Raw genomic sequence first — 20,433 nt, 5'->3', positions numbered from 1 at the left:
TTTAAATGACAATATAATATTTTACCAATGTTTTCTAATTTTAATTATTTAATTTGTGACGCTGACTTGACTGCCGGTTATTGGAGGGAAACGATTTCCTCAACATCAATGCCATAGTAAAACGCTGTTTTTGTATATAAATATCAACTTGATAGAACTAAAAATGCATGCATTGTCTAACATAATGTCCTAGGAGTGTCATCTGATGGAGATTGTAAAAGGTTAGTGCATCATTTTAGCTGGTTTTATGGTTTTGGTGACCCTGTCTTTGACTTGACAAAACATTACACACAACTCTTGTAAATGTACTGTCCTAACATACTCTAAATTTATGCTTTCGCCGTAAAACCTTTTTGAAATCGTAAAACGTGGTTAGATTAAGGAGATGTTTATCTTTCAAATGGTGTAACATAGTTGTATTTTTGAAAAATTTGAATTTTGACATTTATTTGGATTCAAATTTGCCGCTCTTGAAATGCACCTGCTGTTGATGGAGTGCACCACGGGTGGCACGCTAGCGTCCCACCTAGCCCCAAGAGGTTAAGCCATTTTGCCAAAACTTTGGAAGTATGCTTTGGGTCATTGTCCATTTGGAAGGCCCATTTGTGACCAGTCTTTAACTTCCTGACTGATGTCTTGAGACGTTGCTTCAATATATCCCAATAATATTCCTACCTCATGATGCCATCTATTTTGCGCAGTACATCAGTCCCTCCTGCAGCAAAGCACCCCCACAAAATGATGCTGCCACCCCCAATGCCGCACGGTTGGGATGGTGTTCTTCGGCTTGCAAGCCTCCCCCTTTTTCCTCCAAACATAACGATGGTCATTATGACCAAACAGTTCTATTTTTGTTTCATCAGACCAGAGGACATTTCTCCAAAAAGTACAATCTTTCTCCCCATGTGCAGTTGCAAACCGTATTCTGGCTTTTTTATGGTGGTTTTCAAACAGTGGCTTCTTTCCTGCTGAGCGGCCTTTCAGGTTATGTCGATATAGGTCTCGTTTTACTGTGGATATAGATACTTTTGTACCTGTTTACTCCAGCATCTTCACAAGGTCCTTTGCTATTGTTCTGGGATTGATTTGCCCTTTTCGAACCAAAGTACATTCATCTCTAGGAGACAGAAAGCGTATCCTTCCGGAGCGGTATGACGGCTGCGTGGTCCCATGGTGTTTATACTTGCGTACTATTGTTTGTACAGATGCACGTGGTACCTTCAGGTGTTTGGAAATTGCTCAAGGAAAAAACAGACTTGTGGAGGTGTACAATTTTTTTTCTGAGGTCTTGACTGATTACTTTTGATTTTCCCATGATGTCAAGCAAAGAGGCACTGAGTTTGACGGTAGGCCTTGAAATACATCTACAGGTAGACCTCCAATTGACGGAAATGATGGCAATTAGCCTATCAGAAGCTTCTAAAGCCATGACCTAATTTTCTGGAATTTTCCAAGCTGTTTAAAGGCACAGTCAACTTTGTGTATGTAAACTCTGACCCACTGGAATTGTGATACAGTGAATTATGAGTGAAATAATATGTCTGTAAACAATTGTTAGAAAATTACTTGTGTCATACACAAAGTAGATGTCCTAACCGACTTGCCAGAACTATAGTTTGTTAACAAGAAAATTGTGGAGTGGTTGAAAAATGAGTTTTAATGACTCCAACCTAAGTGTATGTAAACTTCTGACTTTAACTATATGTGTTGCACAGTGGAGGCTGTTAAGTGGAGGACAGCTCATAATAATGTCCGGAACGGCACAAATGGAATGGCATCATTACCATAAGCCCGTCCTCCCCAATCAAGGTGCCACCAACCTCCTGTGGTTTAGCAGAAACAGGTGTGTGCAGCAGAAATTAGAAAAGGTGTGTGTGTGATGAGAAAGAGTATATGTATAGTAAGAGATTGTGTGTGTGTGTGTGTGTGTGTGTGTGTGTGTGTGTGTGTGTGTGTGTGTGTGTGTGTGTGTGTGTGTGTGTGTGTGTGTGTGTGTGTGTGTGTGTGTGTGTGTGTGTGAGAAAGAGACGTGGCAGACATGAGGTGGTGTTGAGGCTAAGTAATGAAAATGTTTAGTGGAGAGAGAGACAGGGGGAACTCTCTCTCTCTCTTTCTGTAATAAGGCATGGCTAATTGAGTTGAACGGTGAAACAGAGCAGCTCCTAGTATTACTTTATTACTTTATTATATTACAGTATTACACCCTTTGTAAAAGCATGAAGGTATATATGCATTCCAAATGCACACAGTTTTTTTCATTAGATATAATTAGATTACCTTGATTATTTGTGTTTGTGTAGATGTGTGTCCCTTTGTGTGTACATGTGTGCCTGTGTGTTTATATGCTCCCATATTTTTGTTTAATGGAATATCTATCAGTAATCATCAAGCATATCCCATACATGTTTACTGTGTATCTCTATCATCTTCCTATCCTCACATATATAATATCTGTCTATGATACGATTAGACCATTAGAGGAAACTGTTCCTGCCCTTTCACGGTCGGTGACACAGTGGAGTCTTGAGGTTTTTCCCAGAATGCCTCAGTGTCTGGGTGTCAGCGGGGCACACCAGACACACATTCAGGGACTACTTCGCACACACCACACAAGGTTGGTGACACCTTAATTGGGGAGAAAGGGCTTGTGGTAATGGCTTGAGCGGAATTAGTGGAATGGTATCAAATACATCAAACAATTGGTTTCCATGTGTTTGATGCCATTTAATTCGCTCCGTTCCATACATTATTACGAGCCGTCCTCCCCTCCACTGACACACACAAGCAGGTACATGCACACACTTCAGGACACTCTGGGAGTCATCCAAAGAGTCAACAAACATGAGACAATTACCGCTCCTTCAGTGGTTCTTTTTCTCTCTCTCCCTGCCTAACTAACTTCTCGCTCTCACTCTGTGTGTGTGAGTGCGTGCGTGTTTATGTATGCTTGTGTGCTTGTACACTGTATCCGTGGTGGTGTGTGTATGTATGAACTGCCTTGGCTGTGAAAGGAGAACTGAGAGGTCACTGCACCCCCTGACAATAAATAGATCCTCAGTCATTGAGGCCAGTGGAGGAGAGATATGCTATAGAGCTTCCATTCTCCAGCATCCTCCATATTGTCTGCAGAAGGATAAGTTGAGCTAACATGATGTGCAGGGATTGTTTGAAGGCTGGGACACTGGTAAAACGATTGTATGTCTCTGGGAGAGGTATTCACCTGAAGTAAAACATATTTTGACATGTCAGCCAACCAGCATGTGGTTAAAGTGTAACTCGAGACTGAGTGGAGCACTGAGAGGCACCACTTAGCAATGACATCTGATTAAACACTGACAGAACTCTATAATACTATTTTTAATAGTGAAAAATGGCAAGCAGATAAACCATGCAGGCACCATTTGCTGGATGTGTTTAACTATACTTGTGGGGGACCAGAGGTCCTGACAAGAATAGTAAACAGAAATGTTTTGACCAACTGGGGACATTTTGTTAGTCCCCACAAGGTCAAATTATATTTAGGGTTAAGGTTATATTTAGTGTTAGGGTTATAATTTGGTTTAGGGATAGGTTTAGGGAAAATAGGATTTGGAATGGGACTGAATTGTGTCCCCCCACATGATTAGTTATAGAAGACTGTGTGTGTGTGTGTGTGTGTGTGTGTGTGTGTGTGTGTGTGTGTGTGTGTGTGTGTGTGTGTGTGTTTTAGGGTTAAGGTTAGGTTTTGGGGTTAAGGTTAGGGAAAATAGGATTTTGAATGGGACTGAAAATGTGTTCCCACATGGTTAGTTATTGTACTGTGTGTGTGTGCCTCTCTCCCATCCCTCTTCTCTCCTCACCCATTTCTCCCCCACTTTCACCCCATTGTTCTCCACCTGCCCATCTCCCCACCCTTCTCACCCCATCTTTCTCCCTGCCCCTCTCCTCTTCCTTCCTCTACTCTCCGCACTCTACATCTCCCTCCACCAACCACCCTCTGTCACTGTCCCTCTCTTCTCTGTCCATAAGCTCTCCTCACCATCTCCACCCCTCACTCCCCTCACCACCCTCAGACATTCCTTCTCCCTGCCCCTTTCCTTCCTGTCCCTCTGCTGTTAGCTCCATGTTGTGCTGTGCTGGCAGAAGAAGACAGGGACACAGCAGGGGTGGAACTGTGGACCAAAGCACTGCCAGCCCACACTGCCACCCTACAGAGCTGCATGTACTTGGCTTGGGGCCCATGGCACATAGACCCCCCAAACAGGGGCGGATAGGACAGCATCTGCAACAGGGTGGGATGGGCAAGGGGTTAGGTCAAGGCTGGGGGATTGGGGAGAGGGTTGATACCGTTGGTTGGGAGGGATGGTTATGTGTGGGATGGGGGGCAACCATGTCGCCCAAACAATGGTTCCATCCACCCCACCACCTCCATCCAACCCATCGCCCATCTCACCACACACTCAGGATGACATATCCACATTTACATTTGATTTAACACACAGACAAGCATGTTCTCTTCACCATAGCCATCATACCTGTGCATTTGAAGAACTTGGACTCTCCCACACTTAGCTCCACCTTGTTCAAGGATATGGATACCTGCAGAACAGCTGTGAGGAGAGAGAGAAAGAGAAAAAAGATGAGTATATACACACAAGAAAACTCACTAAGATAACCTGTTAGGGCTAGGGGGAAGTATTGACACGGCTGGATAAAAAACGTACCCGATTTAATCTGGTTACTACTCCTGCCCAGTAACTAGAATATGCATATAATTATTGGCTTTGGATAGAAAACACTCCAAAGTTTTTTAAACTGTTTGAATGGTGTCTGTGAGTATAACAGAACTCAAATGGCAGGTCAAAACCTGAGAAGATTCTGTACAGGAAGTACCCTGTCTGAACATTTCTTGGCCTTCTTTGTCATCTTTATCCAAAACAAAGGATCTCTGCTGTTACGTGACACTTCCTACGGCTCCAATGGGCTCTCAGAAGGCGGCAAAAAGCTGAATCGTGGCTTTGCAGGCTCTGGTTGAAAAAAAGTAGCGCGTTTGGGTAGTGGCTGGTTACAGTACTGTGAGACTCAGGCGCATGCCCGCGTCGACCGAATGCTTTGTTTTCTTTCCTCTGTTTACCTAAACGCAGATTCCCGGTCGGAATATTATCGTTTTTTTACGAGAAAAATGGCATAAAAATGGATTTTAAACAGCGGTTGACATGCTTCGAAGTACGGTAATGGAATATTTAGAATTTTTTTGTCACGAATTGCGCCATGCTCGTGACCCTTATTTACACTTCGGATATTGTCTTGGAACGCACAAACAAAACGCCGCTATTTGGATATAACGATGGATTATTTTGGACCAAACCAACATTTGTCATTGAAGTAGCAGTCCTGGGAGTGCATTCTAACGAAGACAACAAAGGTAATCAAACTTTTGTAATAGTAAATCGGAGTTTGGTCAGGGCTAAACTTGGTCGGTGTCTAAATGGCTAGCCGTGATGGCTGGGCTATCTACTGAGAATATTGCAAAATGTGCTTTCACCGAAAAGCTATTTTAAAATCGGACACCTCGATTGCACAAAGGAGTTCTGTATCTATAATTCTTAAAATAATTGTTATGTTTTTTGTGAACGTTTATCGTGAGTAATTTAGTAAATTCACCGGAGGTTTGCGGGGGTATGCTAGTTCTGAACGTCACATGCTAATGTAAAATGCTGGTTTTTGATATAAATATGAACTTGATTGAATAAAACATGCATGTATTGTATAACATAATGTCCTAGGTGTGTCATCTGATGAAGATATATCAAAAACCAGCTTTTTACATTAGCATGTGACGTTCAGAACTAGCATACCCCCCGCAAACTTCCGGGGAATTCGCTAACATTTTACTAAATTACTCACGATAAACGTTCACAAAATGCATAACAATTATTTTAAGAATTATAGATACAGACCTCCTCTATGCACTCGATATGTCCGATTTTAAAATAGCTTTTTGGTGAAAGCACATTTTGCAATATTCTAAGTACATAGCCCAGGCATCACGGGCTCGCTATTTAGACACCCGGCAAGTTTAGCACTCACCATAATCATATTTACTATTATAAAAGTTTGATTACCTTTTGTTGTCTTCGTCAGAATGCACACCCAGGACTGCTACTTCAATAACAAATGTTGGTTTGGTCCAAAATAATCCATCGTTATATCCGAATAGCGGCGTTTTGTTCGTGCGTTCAGACACTATCCGAAATAGTAAAGAAGTGTCACGCGCATGGCGCAATTCGTGACAATAAAATTCTAAATATTCCATTACCGTACTTCGAAGCATGTCAACCGCTGTTTAAAATCAATTTTTACGACATTTTTCTCGTAGAAAAGCGATAATATTCCGACAGGGAATCTCCTTTTCGGCAAACAGAGGAAAAAATCCCAAAGGCGGGGGCGGTCGGGGTCACGCGCATAAGCCCAGTGTCCCTTGATCGGCCACTTGAGAAAGGCGATAATGTGTTTCAGCCTGGGGCTGGAATGACGACATTCTGTTTTTTCCCGGGCTCTGAGCGCCTATGGACGACGTGGGAAGTGTCACGTTAGAGCAGAGATCCTTAGTAAATGATAGAGATGGAAAAGAAGTTCAAGAAATGGTCAGACAGGCCACTTCCTGTAAAGGAATCTCTCAGGTTTTGACCTGCCATTTGAGTTCTGTTATACTCACAGACACCATTCAAACAGTTTTAGAAAATTTAGGGTGTTTTCTATCCATATGTAATAAGTATATGCATATTCTAGTTACTGGGTAGGAGTGGTAACCAGATTAAATCGGCTATGTTTTTTATCCAGCCGTGTCAATACTGCCCCCTATCCTAAACAGGTTAAAATGCTGTAAAATAGTCATATGTTTGAGAAATTGAAGTAATAGCATTTCTAAGGTATTTGAAAACCGCGCCACTGGATTACACTGGCTGTTGTGTAAGTGGGACGAATTCGTCCCGCCTAGCCCAGAGAGGTTAACATCGGAGAATACGTTTTGTTAACATGGGAGGGTAGGGGGGTGACTGGATTTAAAAAGTTGGCGCTGTACAACGTGACCGGTCGGGAGTAGGCTATTAAGTGACTGCGAGTGAAGAGCAAAATAATCAGAATATTGATTTATCAAGACCAGTTCCCATGTGTGTCTAAGAGCAGCGCGAAACTGTGCTGAAATAGTTGACCACATGTGGGTATGCTGTTGCTTAAAATCCTATTATAACAATTGGATGACTTTTGGTGTTCCAGTATGCAACAATATGTTGCCTTCATTAGTCTACTTTATTCTTAAAAGAACTCCAGCACAGAGAAGAGAAAGGAGCCTTAAATAATTCAACAATAAAGTCTGTTTTTAATATTGGCCATCAACCAAAAACACATAATCTACCATGGTTTTCCATTTCTAGCGAGATGATTCAAGCCATCTGACAGGTGTGCGCGTACTGGTAGCGAAGTCAGGTGCAGGAGAGCAGAGAGGTGTGAACAGGCACACAATTTATTGAGGCAGGAGAAACCAACAGATGGACGCAACTGTGTCATAACCTCCAGCCCATAGGCAAAAGTGCAAAATGCGCAAAACAGTCACAATAATTTATGTTTAACAATAAACATATTCGTGAACAACACGGTATAAGCAAAACAGTCTGACGCGTCAACAATAAACACGTAACACAATCAATTTCACACAAAGACATGAGGGGGAACAGAGGAATAAATGCATGCAGTGTGATTGGGGAATGAAAACCAGGTGCGCAGGGAACAAATTAATCAATGAAGAATGGAGAGGCAGTGGCTAGAAAGCCGGTGATGTCGACCGCCGAACGCCGCCCAAACAAGGAGAGGAGCCGACTTTGGTGGAAGTCGTGACACCATCGACTCACTGATGACAGTTGAAGAAACTTGAGTGGACTTATGGAAAGGCTCTGTAAGACATTTAATATATACACTACCATTCAAAAGTTTGGTGCCACTTAGAAATGTCCTTGTTTTTGAAAGAAAAGCACATTTTCTTTGTCCATTAAAATAACATAAAATTGATCAGAAATACAGTGTAGACATTGTTAATGTTGTAAATTACTATTGTAGCTGGAAACAGCAGATTTTTCTAAGGAATATCTACATAGCAACTTCATTAAATAGTGCCGCCAAAACACCAATGTCAACAATGAAGAGGCGACTCCAGGATGCTGGCCTTCTTCACTGACGTTGAGACTGTTGTTTTTCGGGTACTGTTTAAGGAAACTGCCAGTTGAGGACTTGTGAGGTGTCTGTTTCTCAAACTAGACACTCTGATGTACGTGTCCTCTTGCTCAGTTGTGCACCGGGGCCTCCCACTCCTCTTTCTGTTCGGGTTAGAGCCAGTTTGAGCTGTTCTGTTAAGGGAGTAGTACACAGCATTGTACCCGATCTTCAGTTTCTTGGCAATTTTTCGCATGGAATAGCCTTAATTTCTCAGAGCAATAGAATGATAGAATGAGTTTCAGAAGAAGGTTTTTTGTTTCTGGCTATTTTGAGTCTTTAATTGAACCCACAAATGCTGATGCTCCAGATACTTAACTTGTCTAAAGAAGGCCAGTTTTATTGCTTCTTTAACCTCTCTGGTATCATTGGGACGCTAGTGTCCCACCTCGACAACAGCCAGTGAAATTGCAGGGCGCCAAATTCAAACAACAGAAATCCCATAATTAAAATTCCTCAAACAAGTATTATACACCATTTTAAAGATACACTTCTTGTTAATCCAATCACAGTGTCCAATTTCAAAAAGGCTTTACGGCGAAAGCACACCATGCGAGTATGTTAGGACAGCGCCTAGCCACAAGAAACCATACAGACATTTTCCAGCCAAGGAGAGGACTCACAATAGTCAGAAATAACGATTAAATGAATCACTAACCTTTGATGATCTTCATCTGTTGGCACTCCCAGGACTCCATTTTACACAATAAATGCTCGTTTTGTTCAATAAAGTCCCATTTTATGTCCAAAAACCTCAGTTTAAATTGCCGCATTATGTTCAGTAATGCATTGTCTCAAATAACATCCGATGAAATTGCAGAGAGCCAAATCAAATTACAGAAATACTCATCATAAACATTGATGAAAGATACAAGTGTTATACATAGGATTAAAGATAAACGTCTTGTTAATCCAGCCGCTGTGTCAGATTTCACAAAGGCTTTACGGCGAAAGCACACCATGTGATTATGTTAGGACAGCACCTAGCCACAAAACACCATACAGACATTTTCCAGCCAAGGAGAGGACTCACAAAAGTCAGAAATTGCGATTAAATTAATCACTTACCTTTGATGATCTTCATCTGGTGGCACTCCCAGGACTCCATGTTACACAATAAATGTTTGTTTTGTTCGATAATGTCCCTATTTATGTCCAAATACTCCGTTTTGTTGGTGCATTTAGTTCAGTAATCCAAAGGCACAAAGCGCGCTCTCAACATCCAGACAAAAGTAAAAAAAGTACAATAAAGGTTTGTAGAAACATGTCAAACGATGTTTAAAATCAATCCTCAGGTTGGTTTTGTCATAAAGAATAAATAATATTTCAACCGGACAAAAGCTACATCAATAGAAAAGGAGAAACAAGAAAGGCGCGCTCCCGATCATGCGCTGGACTCGTCTGGAAATTTCCACTGTCCACTCATTGAAAGTGCTGAAGCAATGCCTAAAGACAGGCCACATGTAGAAGAATCCATAGAGATTGTGAACTTGGTCCTAAGTCTTTGTATGGTGGATAGGCTTTCAATGGAAAAACAGCCTTTCAAAATAATAGTACTTCCCTGGATGGATTTTCCTCAGGTTTTCGCCTGCCATATCAGTTCTGTTATACTCACAGACATACAGAAACTTGAGAGAAACTTGAGAGTGTGTTCTATCCAGATCTACCAATTATATGCATATCCTAGCTTCTGGGCCTGAGTAGCAGGCAGTTTAATTTGGGCACGCCTTTCATCCAAAATTCCGAATGCTGCCCCCTAACCTAGTGAAGTTAATCAGAACAACATATTTCAGCTGTGCTAACATAATTGCAAAACAGTTTTCTAATGATCAATTAGCCTTTTAAAATTAAAAACTTGGATTAGCTAACACAACATAGTTGCCAATATCAAATCAAATCAACGTTTATTTGTCAAGTGTGCCGAATACAACAGGTGTAGACCTTACAGTGAAATGCTTACTTACAGGCTCTAACCAACAATGCAAAAAAAGGTATTAGGTGAAGAATAGGTAAGTAAAGAAATAAAACAACAGTAAAAATACAGTGAAAAATAACAGTTGCAAGGCTATATACTGTAGCGAGGTTATAACAGTAGCGAGGCTACATACAGGCACCGGTTAGTCGGGCTGATTGAGGTAGTATGTACATGTAGATACGTTTGAAGTGACTATGCATATATGATAAACAGAGTAGCGTAAAAGAGGGGTTGGCGGGTGGTGGGTGGCGGGTGGCAGGACACAATGCAGATAGCCTGGTTAGCCAATGTGCGGAGGCACCGGTTGGTCGGGCCAATTTAGGTAGCAGCAGTGTAAATGTCACGCCCTGACCTGAGAGAGACGGTTTATTTCTCTATTTTGTTAGGTCAGGGTGTGGGGTGGGCATTTTATGGTTTATATTTCTATATAAACCATAAAATCGTTGCCTATCGTTGTCTCTGATTGAGAACCATACTTAGGCATCCCTTTTCCCTCCTTGTGTTGTGGGGTCTTATTTTTGTATTGCTTTGTAAAGCCTGCAAGACGTGACGGTCGTTTTCCATTGTTTATTATTTTGTTTAAGTGTTCAGAGTTAAAATAAACATCAAGATGAACACATACCACGGTGCACCTTGGTCTACTCCTTTGGATGATCGTTTCAATAAAAGAGGGGTTGGGTGGGCCTCTGTACGCCTATGTAGATATTCCATTAAATAAATCAGCCGTTTCCAGCTACAATGGTCATTTACAACATTAACAATGTCTACACTGTATTTCTGATCAATTTTATGTTATTTTAATGGACAAAAATGTGCTTTTCTTTCAAAAACAAGGACATTTCTAAGTGACCAAAACTTTGGAACGGCAGTGTATGTATATATATATATACAGTGAGGGAAAAAAATCTTTGATCCCCTGCTGATTTTGTACGTTTGCCCACTGACAAAGAAATTATCAGTCTATAATTTTAATGGTAGGTTTATTTGAACAGTGAGAGACAGAATAATAACCAAAAAATCCAGAAAAACGCATGTCAAAAATTGATTTGCATTTTAATGAAGGAAATAAATATTTGACCCCTCTCAATCAGAAAGATTTCTTGCTCCCAGGTGTCTTTTATACAGGTAACGAGCTGAGATTAGGAGCGCACTCTTAAAGGGAGTGCTCCTAATCTCAGCTTGTTACCTGTATAAAAAACACTTGTCCACAGAAGAAATCAATCAATCCGATTCCAAACTCTCCACCATGGCCAAGACCAAAGAGCTCTCCAAAGATGTCAGGGACAAGATTGTAGACCTACACAAGGCTGGAATGGGCTACAAGACCATCGCCAAGCAGCTTGGTGAGAAGGTGACAACAGTTGGTGCGATTATTCGCAAATGGAAGAAACACAAAAGAACTGTCAATATCCCTCGGCCTGGGGCTCCATGCAAGATCTCACCTCGTGGAGTTGCAATGATCATGAGAACGGTGAGGAATCAGCCCTGAACTACACGGGAGGATCTTGTCAATGATCTCAAGGCAGCTGGGACCATAGTCACCAAGAAAACAATTGGTAACACACTACGCCGTGAAGGACTGAAGTCCTGCAGCGCCCACAAGGTCCCCCTGCTCAAGAAAGCACATATACATGCCCGTCTGAAGTTTGCCAATGAACATCTGAATGATTCAGAGGACAACTGGGTGAAAGTGTTGTGTTCAGATGAGACCAAAATGGAGCTCTTTGGCATCAACTCAACTCACAGTTTTTGGAGGAGGAGGAATGCTGCCTATGACCCCAAGAAACCATCCCCACCGTCAAACACGGAGGTGGAAACATTATGCTTTGGGGGTGTTTTTCTGCTAAGGGGACAGGACAACTTCACCGCATCAAAGGGACGATGGACGGGTCCATGTACCATCAAATCTTGGGTGAGAACCTCCTTCCCTCAGCCAGGGCATCAAAAATGGATCGTGGATGGGTATTCCAGCATGACAATGACCCAAAACACACGGCCAAGGCAACAAAGGAGTGGCTCAAGAAGAAGCACATTAAGGTCCTGGAGTGGCCTAGCCAGTCTCCAGAACTTAATCCAATAGAAAATCTGTGGAGGGAGCTGAAGGTACGAGTTGCCAAACGTCAGCCTCGAAACCTTAATGACTTGGAGAAGATCTGCAAAGAGGAGTGGGACAAAATCCCTTCTGAGATGTGTGCAAACCTGGTGGCCAACTACAAGAAACGTCTGACCTCTGTGATTGCCAACAAGGGTTTTGCCACCAAGTACTAAGTCATGTTTTGCAGAGGGGTCAAATACTTATTTCCCTCATTAAAATGCAAATCAATTCATAATATTGTTGACATGCGTTTTTCAGGATTTTTTTGTTGTTATTCTGTCTCTCACTGTTCAAATAAACCTACTATTAAAATTATAGGCTGATCATTTCTTTGTCAGTGGGCAAACGTACAAAATCAGCAGGGGATCAAATACTTTTTTCCCTCACTGTATATATTTATTTATTTTTTCCACAGTAATTTGTAATGGATCCATTAATATATTTAAAGTCCCTAAACTTGGCAATAGTCTATTGTGCTGCTGATAGTTGAAATAAACATCTGCATTTTGAAAGAGTATTTCTATCATTATTTTGTTAATGAAAGCATAAAGATGTTGATGAAGAAATACTGTACAGTATATGCTTTAACCGACATTTTGCGGTTGCATGATGTTTATAGTAATTTCTCGACAGGGACCAGGCCCATATTTGATTTTTGAGGATAAGTTTAGCCTCTTTACTAAGCAAAAGGTACATGCAATAGTGTAGCCTACACCTCACAGACTGCTATGTGATCCACAATAATTCACTGTTGCCTCCTTTTTCAGGTATCGTTGCTCGAGATTTCTTTGAGGAACAAATCATCAAGAGATATGCTGGACCCTATTTCAGAGAGGTGTTTCTGGGACCACATAGTTTCTTTCAAGGTAGGATTATAGCAATATTTTGTTTCGTTTAGGCCTATTTACATGTATATTTCTAGTATTGTACCTAATGTTGGCTGTTAGGCTAAATGCCTTTTTTCTTCTCTGAATGCAGACAATGACCCAAAACACACTGCCGCCCAGGTTTGCATTACAAATGAGGGCATAAACTGGGTCAAGATGCAAGCAGAGTAAGTAGACCTTTATGTAGTAAAATAAAGGTTAAATAAAAATAAATAAAAGACATACAACACATTTAACAGCACATTACTCAACACTAGTGATACTCATGTCGCCTACGGTAGGACTATATTTTTTAAATCTCTACATGTAGGTCTCCTGATTTAAACCCGATCAAACTTGTTTGGCTCCAACTGAAAACATTCATCCGTAATTATGCCAAACAAGCAAAGATGAACTGGTAAACGCCATCAAGACGTTTTGGCTAGAGAAATTGACTATACAACAATGCAACAAATGCATTGGTTATCTCTGCAAGGTTTTACCCATGGTCATGGAGATGGGGGGGGGAGTGCAACTAAAATGTAGTTGAAATAATACATCTCAAATTGGTGGGATCTTCACACATATAGTAACTGGGCTATTAAATTACCATTTTGTAAATAAATCGATGTATGAAGAGTCTAATGTCTTACTAATAGCCCATCATGGATACATTGTTTGCATGATGGGCTACACCTGCTACAGTACACTTGTGAAAAACAAGTGTTTGTAAACATGTTTTCAAAATACCTCCAGCTGTCCATCACCACTTTAAATAAAAACACAGCATCTAAAAAAAATGCACATAAAGCTTGATTACATATTTCATCGTAACCACAATGTCACAAATAATTAAACACACACACAACATGAGCAGATTAACTTGGTCAAAACAGCCAAAGCATTTTTCGTTAGGGCAAATCTGGTATGTGAGAATATCCAATGGGCTTCTATATAATTATAATATAGGGTTAATTATTATAATAATAATAATAATAATTGTTGGATAACAGATCGGCTCTCAGAACTCATTAAGACGTGGCTTCTATATTCAATATAATAATACATTCATAAGGGTTAACCGATATGTTTTAGGCCTGCAGTAGGTTATAATGAACTGAAAATGGTGTGTCAATTCATAAAGCATGTGCCATGGAATCAGTACATCAAAAAACTATTTTGCAATCTGTATGTCACAGCTGCCAATTTTTTGGTCCTTAAATGAAACTGGTCTTTAATGCAGGGCCGACAGACAAGTTACTTACTTTTTTATTTTTCCTCTACGGGAACGGTCCCCACCCCGCGGGACGGTTGAGCTAATGTGCACTAATGTGAAGAGCATGACCTTGTAATTAAGAAAGAACATTTGCCAGGACATAGGCATGTCTTATATGGGCAGAAAGCTTAAATGATTGATAATCTAACTACACTGTCCAATTTACAGTAGTTAATACAGTGAACAAATAACATGCTATTGTTTGAGGAGAGCACAACAACTAAAAACTTTTCACACAATGTCTTTTCTGTAGGGAAGCTAATTATCCATCATTTTTGACATTCCTGGGAGCGTGTAAACTCAAATGCTTTATTACCATATCATTTTTGTATGTTCTCTATAGTTATGTACTTGCAGATATATCAATTGACCAATTCGGCACATTTTGGCAGACTTGATACCACATTTTTAACAGTAATGCAATGGCTCATTGGATGAGTCTAAAACTTTGCACGTACACTGCTAAATTGCGCCTAGACTCCTAAGTTATATAATTGCCTTTCTGAAAATGCATGTTTTTTTCTTTGTATTATCTTTTACCAGATCTAATGTGTTATATTCTCCTACAATAATTTCACATTTCCACAAACTTCAAAGTGTTTCCTTTCAAATGGTATCAAGAATATGCATATCCTTGCTTCAGGTCCTGAGCTACAGGCAGTTAGATATGGGTATGTAATGTTAGGCGAATTTTTTTTTAAAAAGGGTCTGATCCTTTTAACTGAAATTGCAACCAACTTTTTTGTAATCTGAATAAAGAGAAAAGGGCCATTCTTTAACATGTGGTGAGACATTCCAACTAATTTCTAAATAAAGCCAGTTTGTTATTTAGAATGATTTATTTCTGTTTGTAGAGGGAGAAAAAAAAAGAAGCCCACCGTGTATATTTTATTCCCGAAAATCGTCAGTCCACATGTCATGTGAAGTTCCCCCATTGTATTTACCCAGGTTCTCTCTTAACTCCAGGACCACTGACAGTTGTTGTTGATGCCTGATGCAGGACTCTAGTGCCAGAGGAGAGACTTTCAGACTGAAAACGCCTCCATTAATTGCCACAATTTAGACTACTGATAGATCAGCTTTCTAACTCCCCCTTGTGATAGTGTGGTGCAATGACAGAATACCACCATCTACCACTAACGGTCGCGGCATAAGCTTGTAACTTTTAAAGGAAGAACCACTGTACCATTCTATGAAGCTCAAATACTTCAAATTATGCATCAAGAGGCTTACTTCAATGGCAGTCTTCAAAAGTACAAAGCAATGAGCCTTTCCCCTTTGCTCGGAGACTGCTACTACTACACAATAGGGTATCATGCGGAGGTTCACATAGGATGAAGGACTAGGTAATGAGTGGAGTTGCGACACTTCACTTTACCATATAAAAGCTTGAAATCACCCACACAATTCGAATGTAGATGTTCAGCTGCACCTCATTGCAAGTTGTACTTAAGTGCCTTCCTTGCTTGCTGCTTACCCCTTCCTGAGCCAAGGGTGCATCCCAAATAGAACCCTATTCTCTATATAGTGCACTTCTTTTGATCATAGGCATGTGAGCTGGTCCTATGGGCCCTGGTCAAAAGTAGTGCACTAAATGGAGAATAGGGTGTCATTTGGGACACATATTCAGCCAGAGAAGAATAGCGTGCATCTAGTTAGGGGCGACACCAAAGGCAGTGGAGGAGAAAGCACCTTTGATCTTTTCTCTCTCTCTCTCTCTCTCTCTCTCTCTCTCTCTCTCTCTCTGTCTGGCTATCCTTTGATTATCCCTTCTTTCAATCTCTCATTTTATTTCCCTACAGTTTGTGTTTATGTTCTGTAGATGCACACACACACACACACACACACACACACACGTGCATGTACACACACACACACACACACACACACACACACACACACACACACACACACACACACTCTAAGAAATGTGCTGTGTCAGAGAGCTGCCTATAGATAGCAGTAGGTGGACACTACTGTAATGTCAACACCTTGCTTCATGCCTGGTAATACACATCTATATCACAAAAGTTGTGATTTATCTATACTGAACAAAACTATAAACACAACATGCAACAATTTCAAAGATTTTACTGAGTTACAGTTCATTTAAGGAAATCAGTCAATTGAAATAAATAAATTAGGCAGTAATCTATGGATTTCACATGACTGGGCAGTGGCACAGACAATCAGAATATGTTTTTCCCCTCAAAAGGGCTTCATTATAGACAGAAATACTCCTCAGCACCTCCTCCCACCCCCACTCAGACGATCCCGCAGATGAAGAAGCCGGATGTGGAGGACCTGGGCTAGAGTGGTTACACGGGGTCTGCTGTTGTGAGGCTGGTTGGACGTAATGCCAAATTCTCTAAAATGATGTTGGAGGCAGCTTATGGTAGAGAAATGAACATTAAATTCTCTGGCAACAGCTCTGGTGGACATTCCTGCAGTCAGCATGCCAATTGCACGCTCCCTCAAAACATGAGACATCTGTTGCATTGTGTTGTGTGACAGAACTGCACATTTTAAAGTGGCCTTTTAAACTCTTGATATGCCACACCTGTCAGGTGGATGGATTATATTGGAAAATGAGAAATTCTCACTAATGTGGATGTAAACAAATTTGTGCACAAAATTTGAGAGAAATAAGCTTTTTGTGCACAGGTAATATATTATTTCAGCTCATGAAACATGTGACCAACAATTTACATGTTGCGTTTATGTTTTTGTTCAGTCTACGGGCTCCCGAATGGCGCAGCGGTCTAAGGCACTGCATCTCAGTGCAAGAAATGTCACTACAGTTCCTGGTTCAAATCCAGGCTGTATCACATCCAGCCGTGATTGGGAGTTCCATAGGGCGGCACACAATTGGCCCGTTGTCGTCTGGGTTTGGCCGGGGTAGGCTGTCAATGTAAATAAGAATTTGTTCTTAACTGACTTGCCTAGTTAAATAAAGGTTCAATTTAAAAATATCCTCCAACTTTCCATTCTCCCTCTTCGCATGCGCACACACAACCCCCCGGCCCCACCTCCCGCAAACACAACACACTGCCCCATCCCCAGGGTAGCACTATATTACAGTTGCCAGTTCTGTCCTCTCAGCTCTGCCCCACTTCCTCCTCTTCCCTGTGACACGGAGCTCCAGCTGTGCCTGGTGCCCCTGCTCTCAGAGGTAACAAGTAGACCGTCTGCCATACCTTAAAGTCACTCCGACTGGCTGATTAACGAGCAGAGGACACACACACAGACTCTGGCTCGATGCATGCACACACACACACTCCACCCCTCCCTCCATCGCCACTGCATCATTAACTACCAGCCAATTCCTGCTTACAAGCAAAAACTCAAAACAGGAACTACCAGTGACGCTCTCAATACGGAAGTGGTCCGATGAAGAGGATGCTAAGCTACAGGATTGTTTACCACATCAGTTACCGGCTTCATTAACCCTTTGACGCATTTGAACACATATTTATGATCATTGTTGAGTGGTCCTTGCAGGGTACCATCGCAAATATGTGATTGGAACAGTAGCAACAGAACATATGATACAACAAACATATCTAAACTTCATTGTTGTCTAAAAAGCATCTAAACAATGTTCTGTATTGATGGAACATATAGCTCTTAACTTTGTTCCTCAATTTCCCCCTTTATTGTAAAAGAAAAATGCAAAGTTCATCATCCAAGCATCACAAGGAACACATACACAGCCAAAATAATTCTATAAACCAGTCTAAGGTTCCGCTGACAAAAAAACTAAACATAAGTTGGCGACCTAAAAGCTAGAATTATTTACAATGTAACATCTCTGGTGAGCACAAGGGAGACATTTTTTATTGTTAAGAAAGGAGATATGTGTCAGCTAAGCTAACAGCGGCTAAATTCTTTATGACGGCAGCTTGTTTATGTTTGACAAGGAAAAACTCCCTAATCCCAGAATGCCATTCACTATAAAACGCAAAGATGGCTGCACCCATTGCCAGAATAAAATCATCTTAGTTTGGCCACAGAATATTACAAATCTTCGATGTGCTTGTTACGGTGTATACAAGAACCGGAGCACATGACTTGACAAGTCATTTAAATTTTTTTGACGAATAACAAAGCAAATAAAATGTTATCACCTCAAATACTAGTACATAATACATATCCTGTCTAGCTCCATAGCTTATGATAACCCATATCTACAACCTCACCTCACTCATGCCACAGTCTCTGCACACAATATACTGTAGCTGACGGTCTCACGCACACACCATTCAATCTGATCATCCACACAAACTACCTCAATTTGTTGCTTACATGACTTGGATCCACCCTGTTCTCACTCTCCTCTGTCCCGACCAGGCTAAAACCTATCGAAGCCATAATACTCACCACATTTGATGATTGCGAAATATCTTCTTCACTTAGCGACGACGCAGGCATCTGTAGGCTACATGTCCAGTGGTGATAAAATGTTGATATGAACAAAAAGTATTTACAAAGCCAGCATTTACCTTAGCCATGGTTGGCATATGTCATATATGCTGATACCCCGCTCTCACTTTGTTCCTTCACAACTATTGTGTCAAACACACCGGACTTAGCACCTCAGGTATTCCGACCTGTCTTACATGAGCAGACCCTCAGACAGGCTAATACCAAAGCCTCTTTCAGATAATAATACATGTAATATATATGACTATAATAATGATATAATTATCAATAATACTATCGATACTCACTGCTACTACTATAGATAGAAAGGATAAGAGATTGAGTGGTTAAAAAAATACAGTTTTATAAAACCTAATATGAATCAGAAAATGCGGTCTTGATGCAGTGAGGGGTGCAGAGAATAATGGCAGCATAGAATTCTGGTACCGTATGCAAAAATAACTCACGTTGTAAGGGTCGTTATTAATATTTAGAACTTACACATTAAAAGTGCATCGATGACAGTCACCACACAAACCAGAAGCCATGGATTACAGGCAACATCCACATTGGGCTAAAGGCTAAAGCTGTCACTTTCAATGAGCGGGACACTAATCCAGAAGCTTATAAGAAATCCAAGCTACGCCTCCGACGAACCACCAAACAGGCAAAGCGTCAATACAGTACCAAGATCAAATCCTACTACACCGGCTCTGACTCTCGTTGGATGTGGCAGGGCTTGCAAACTAGCACAGATTACAAAGGGATACCCCACCGCAAACTGTCCAGTGACGTAAGCCTACCAGATGAGCTAAATACCTTCTATGTACGCTTCGAGGCTAGCAACACTGAACTACGCATGAGAGCACCAGCTGTTCCGGACTGTGTTATCACACTCTCCATAGCTGATGTGAGTAATACTTTTACCCTTTTACTGCTGTGGGCTAAATCAGGGTCAAACAGAGTGTTTCTTTGTAGTCTTAAACAAATCTACTTTAAAACAAAAGTATACACCTCACACACATAGTTATGGGCTTAAAAAAAAAGACACCTGTACCATGGCAGATATAAAGTTGAAATGTATTACATTTTGAGTTTGCATTCCAATATTACACTTTATATACATTACAGAAGACTGAAATATAACAAAACCGTTTGACATAGAAACACCAGATTTTCTGCGGGTTTTTTAAATAATGTTTATTAATTATAAAATTATGAAAAATATGAATAACATTCCACCCATGAGACCACTAGGTCATTTGACTGCAGTAAAGGGCTACACAGGTTAGCATTCAGAAGGCTGCAAGGCCAGACAGATTATCAGGACACATACTCAGATCATGTGCTTACCAGCTGGCAAGTGCCTTCACTGACATTTTCAACCTCTCCCTGACCATCATAGTCCCTCTGTCCAAAAATGCTAAATTAACCTGAATAAATGACTATTGCCCCGTAGCACTCATATCTGTAGCCATGAAATGCTTTGAAAAGCTGGTCATGGCTCACATCAACACCATCATCCTAGACACCCTGGACCAACTCCAATTTG

At 40.9% G+C, this 20,433-nt stretch overlaps 1 protein-coding gene across 4 annotated transcripts in view; it reads right to left on the bottom strand.

Annotated features, from left to right (window-relative positions):
• Positions 1 to 20,433, bottom strand: part of LOC106574338 (neural cell adhesion molecule 2) — a 491,639-nt gene that overhangs the window by 169,000 nt on the left and 302,206 nt on the right. For all 4 annotated transcript variants that reach the window (XM_014150199.2, XM_014150197.2, XM_045697543.1 and 1 more), the window contains exon 2: positions 4,515 to 4,589. In XM_014150199.2, coding sequence (XP_014005674.1) covers positions 4,515 to 4,589 — 75 coding nt within the window. The remainder of the gene's footprint in view (positions 1 to 4,514; positions 4,590 to 20,433) is intronic.

Source organism: Salmo salar, chromosome ssa16 (genome assembly GCF_905237065.1).
Source record: "Salmo salar chromosome ssa16, Ssal_v3.1, whole genome shotgun sequence".
Taxonomy (NCBI): domain Eukaryota; kingdom Metazoa; phylum Chordata; class Actinopteri; order Salmoniformes; family Salmonidae; genus Salmo; species Salmo salar.
Note: the sequence above shows the minus strand (reverse complement) of the source record. Positions and strands in the feature narration are given on the sequence as shown.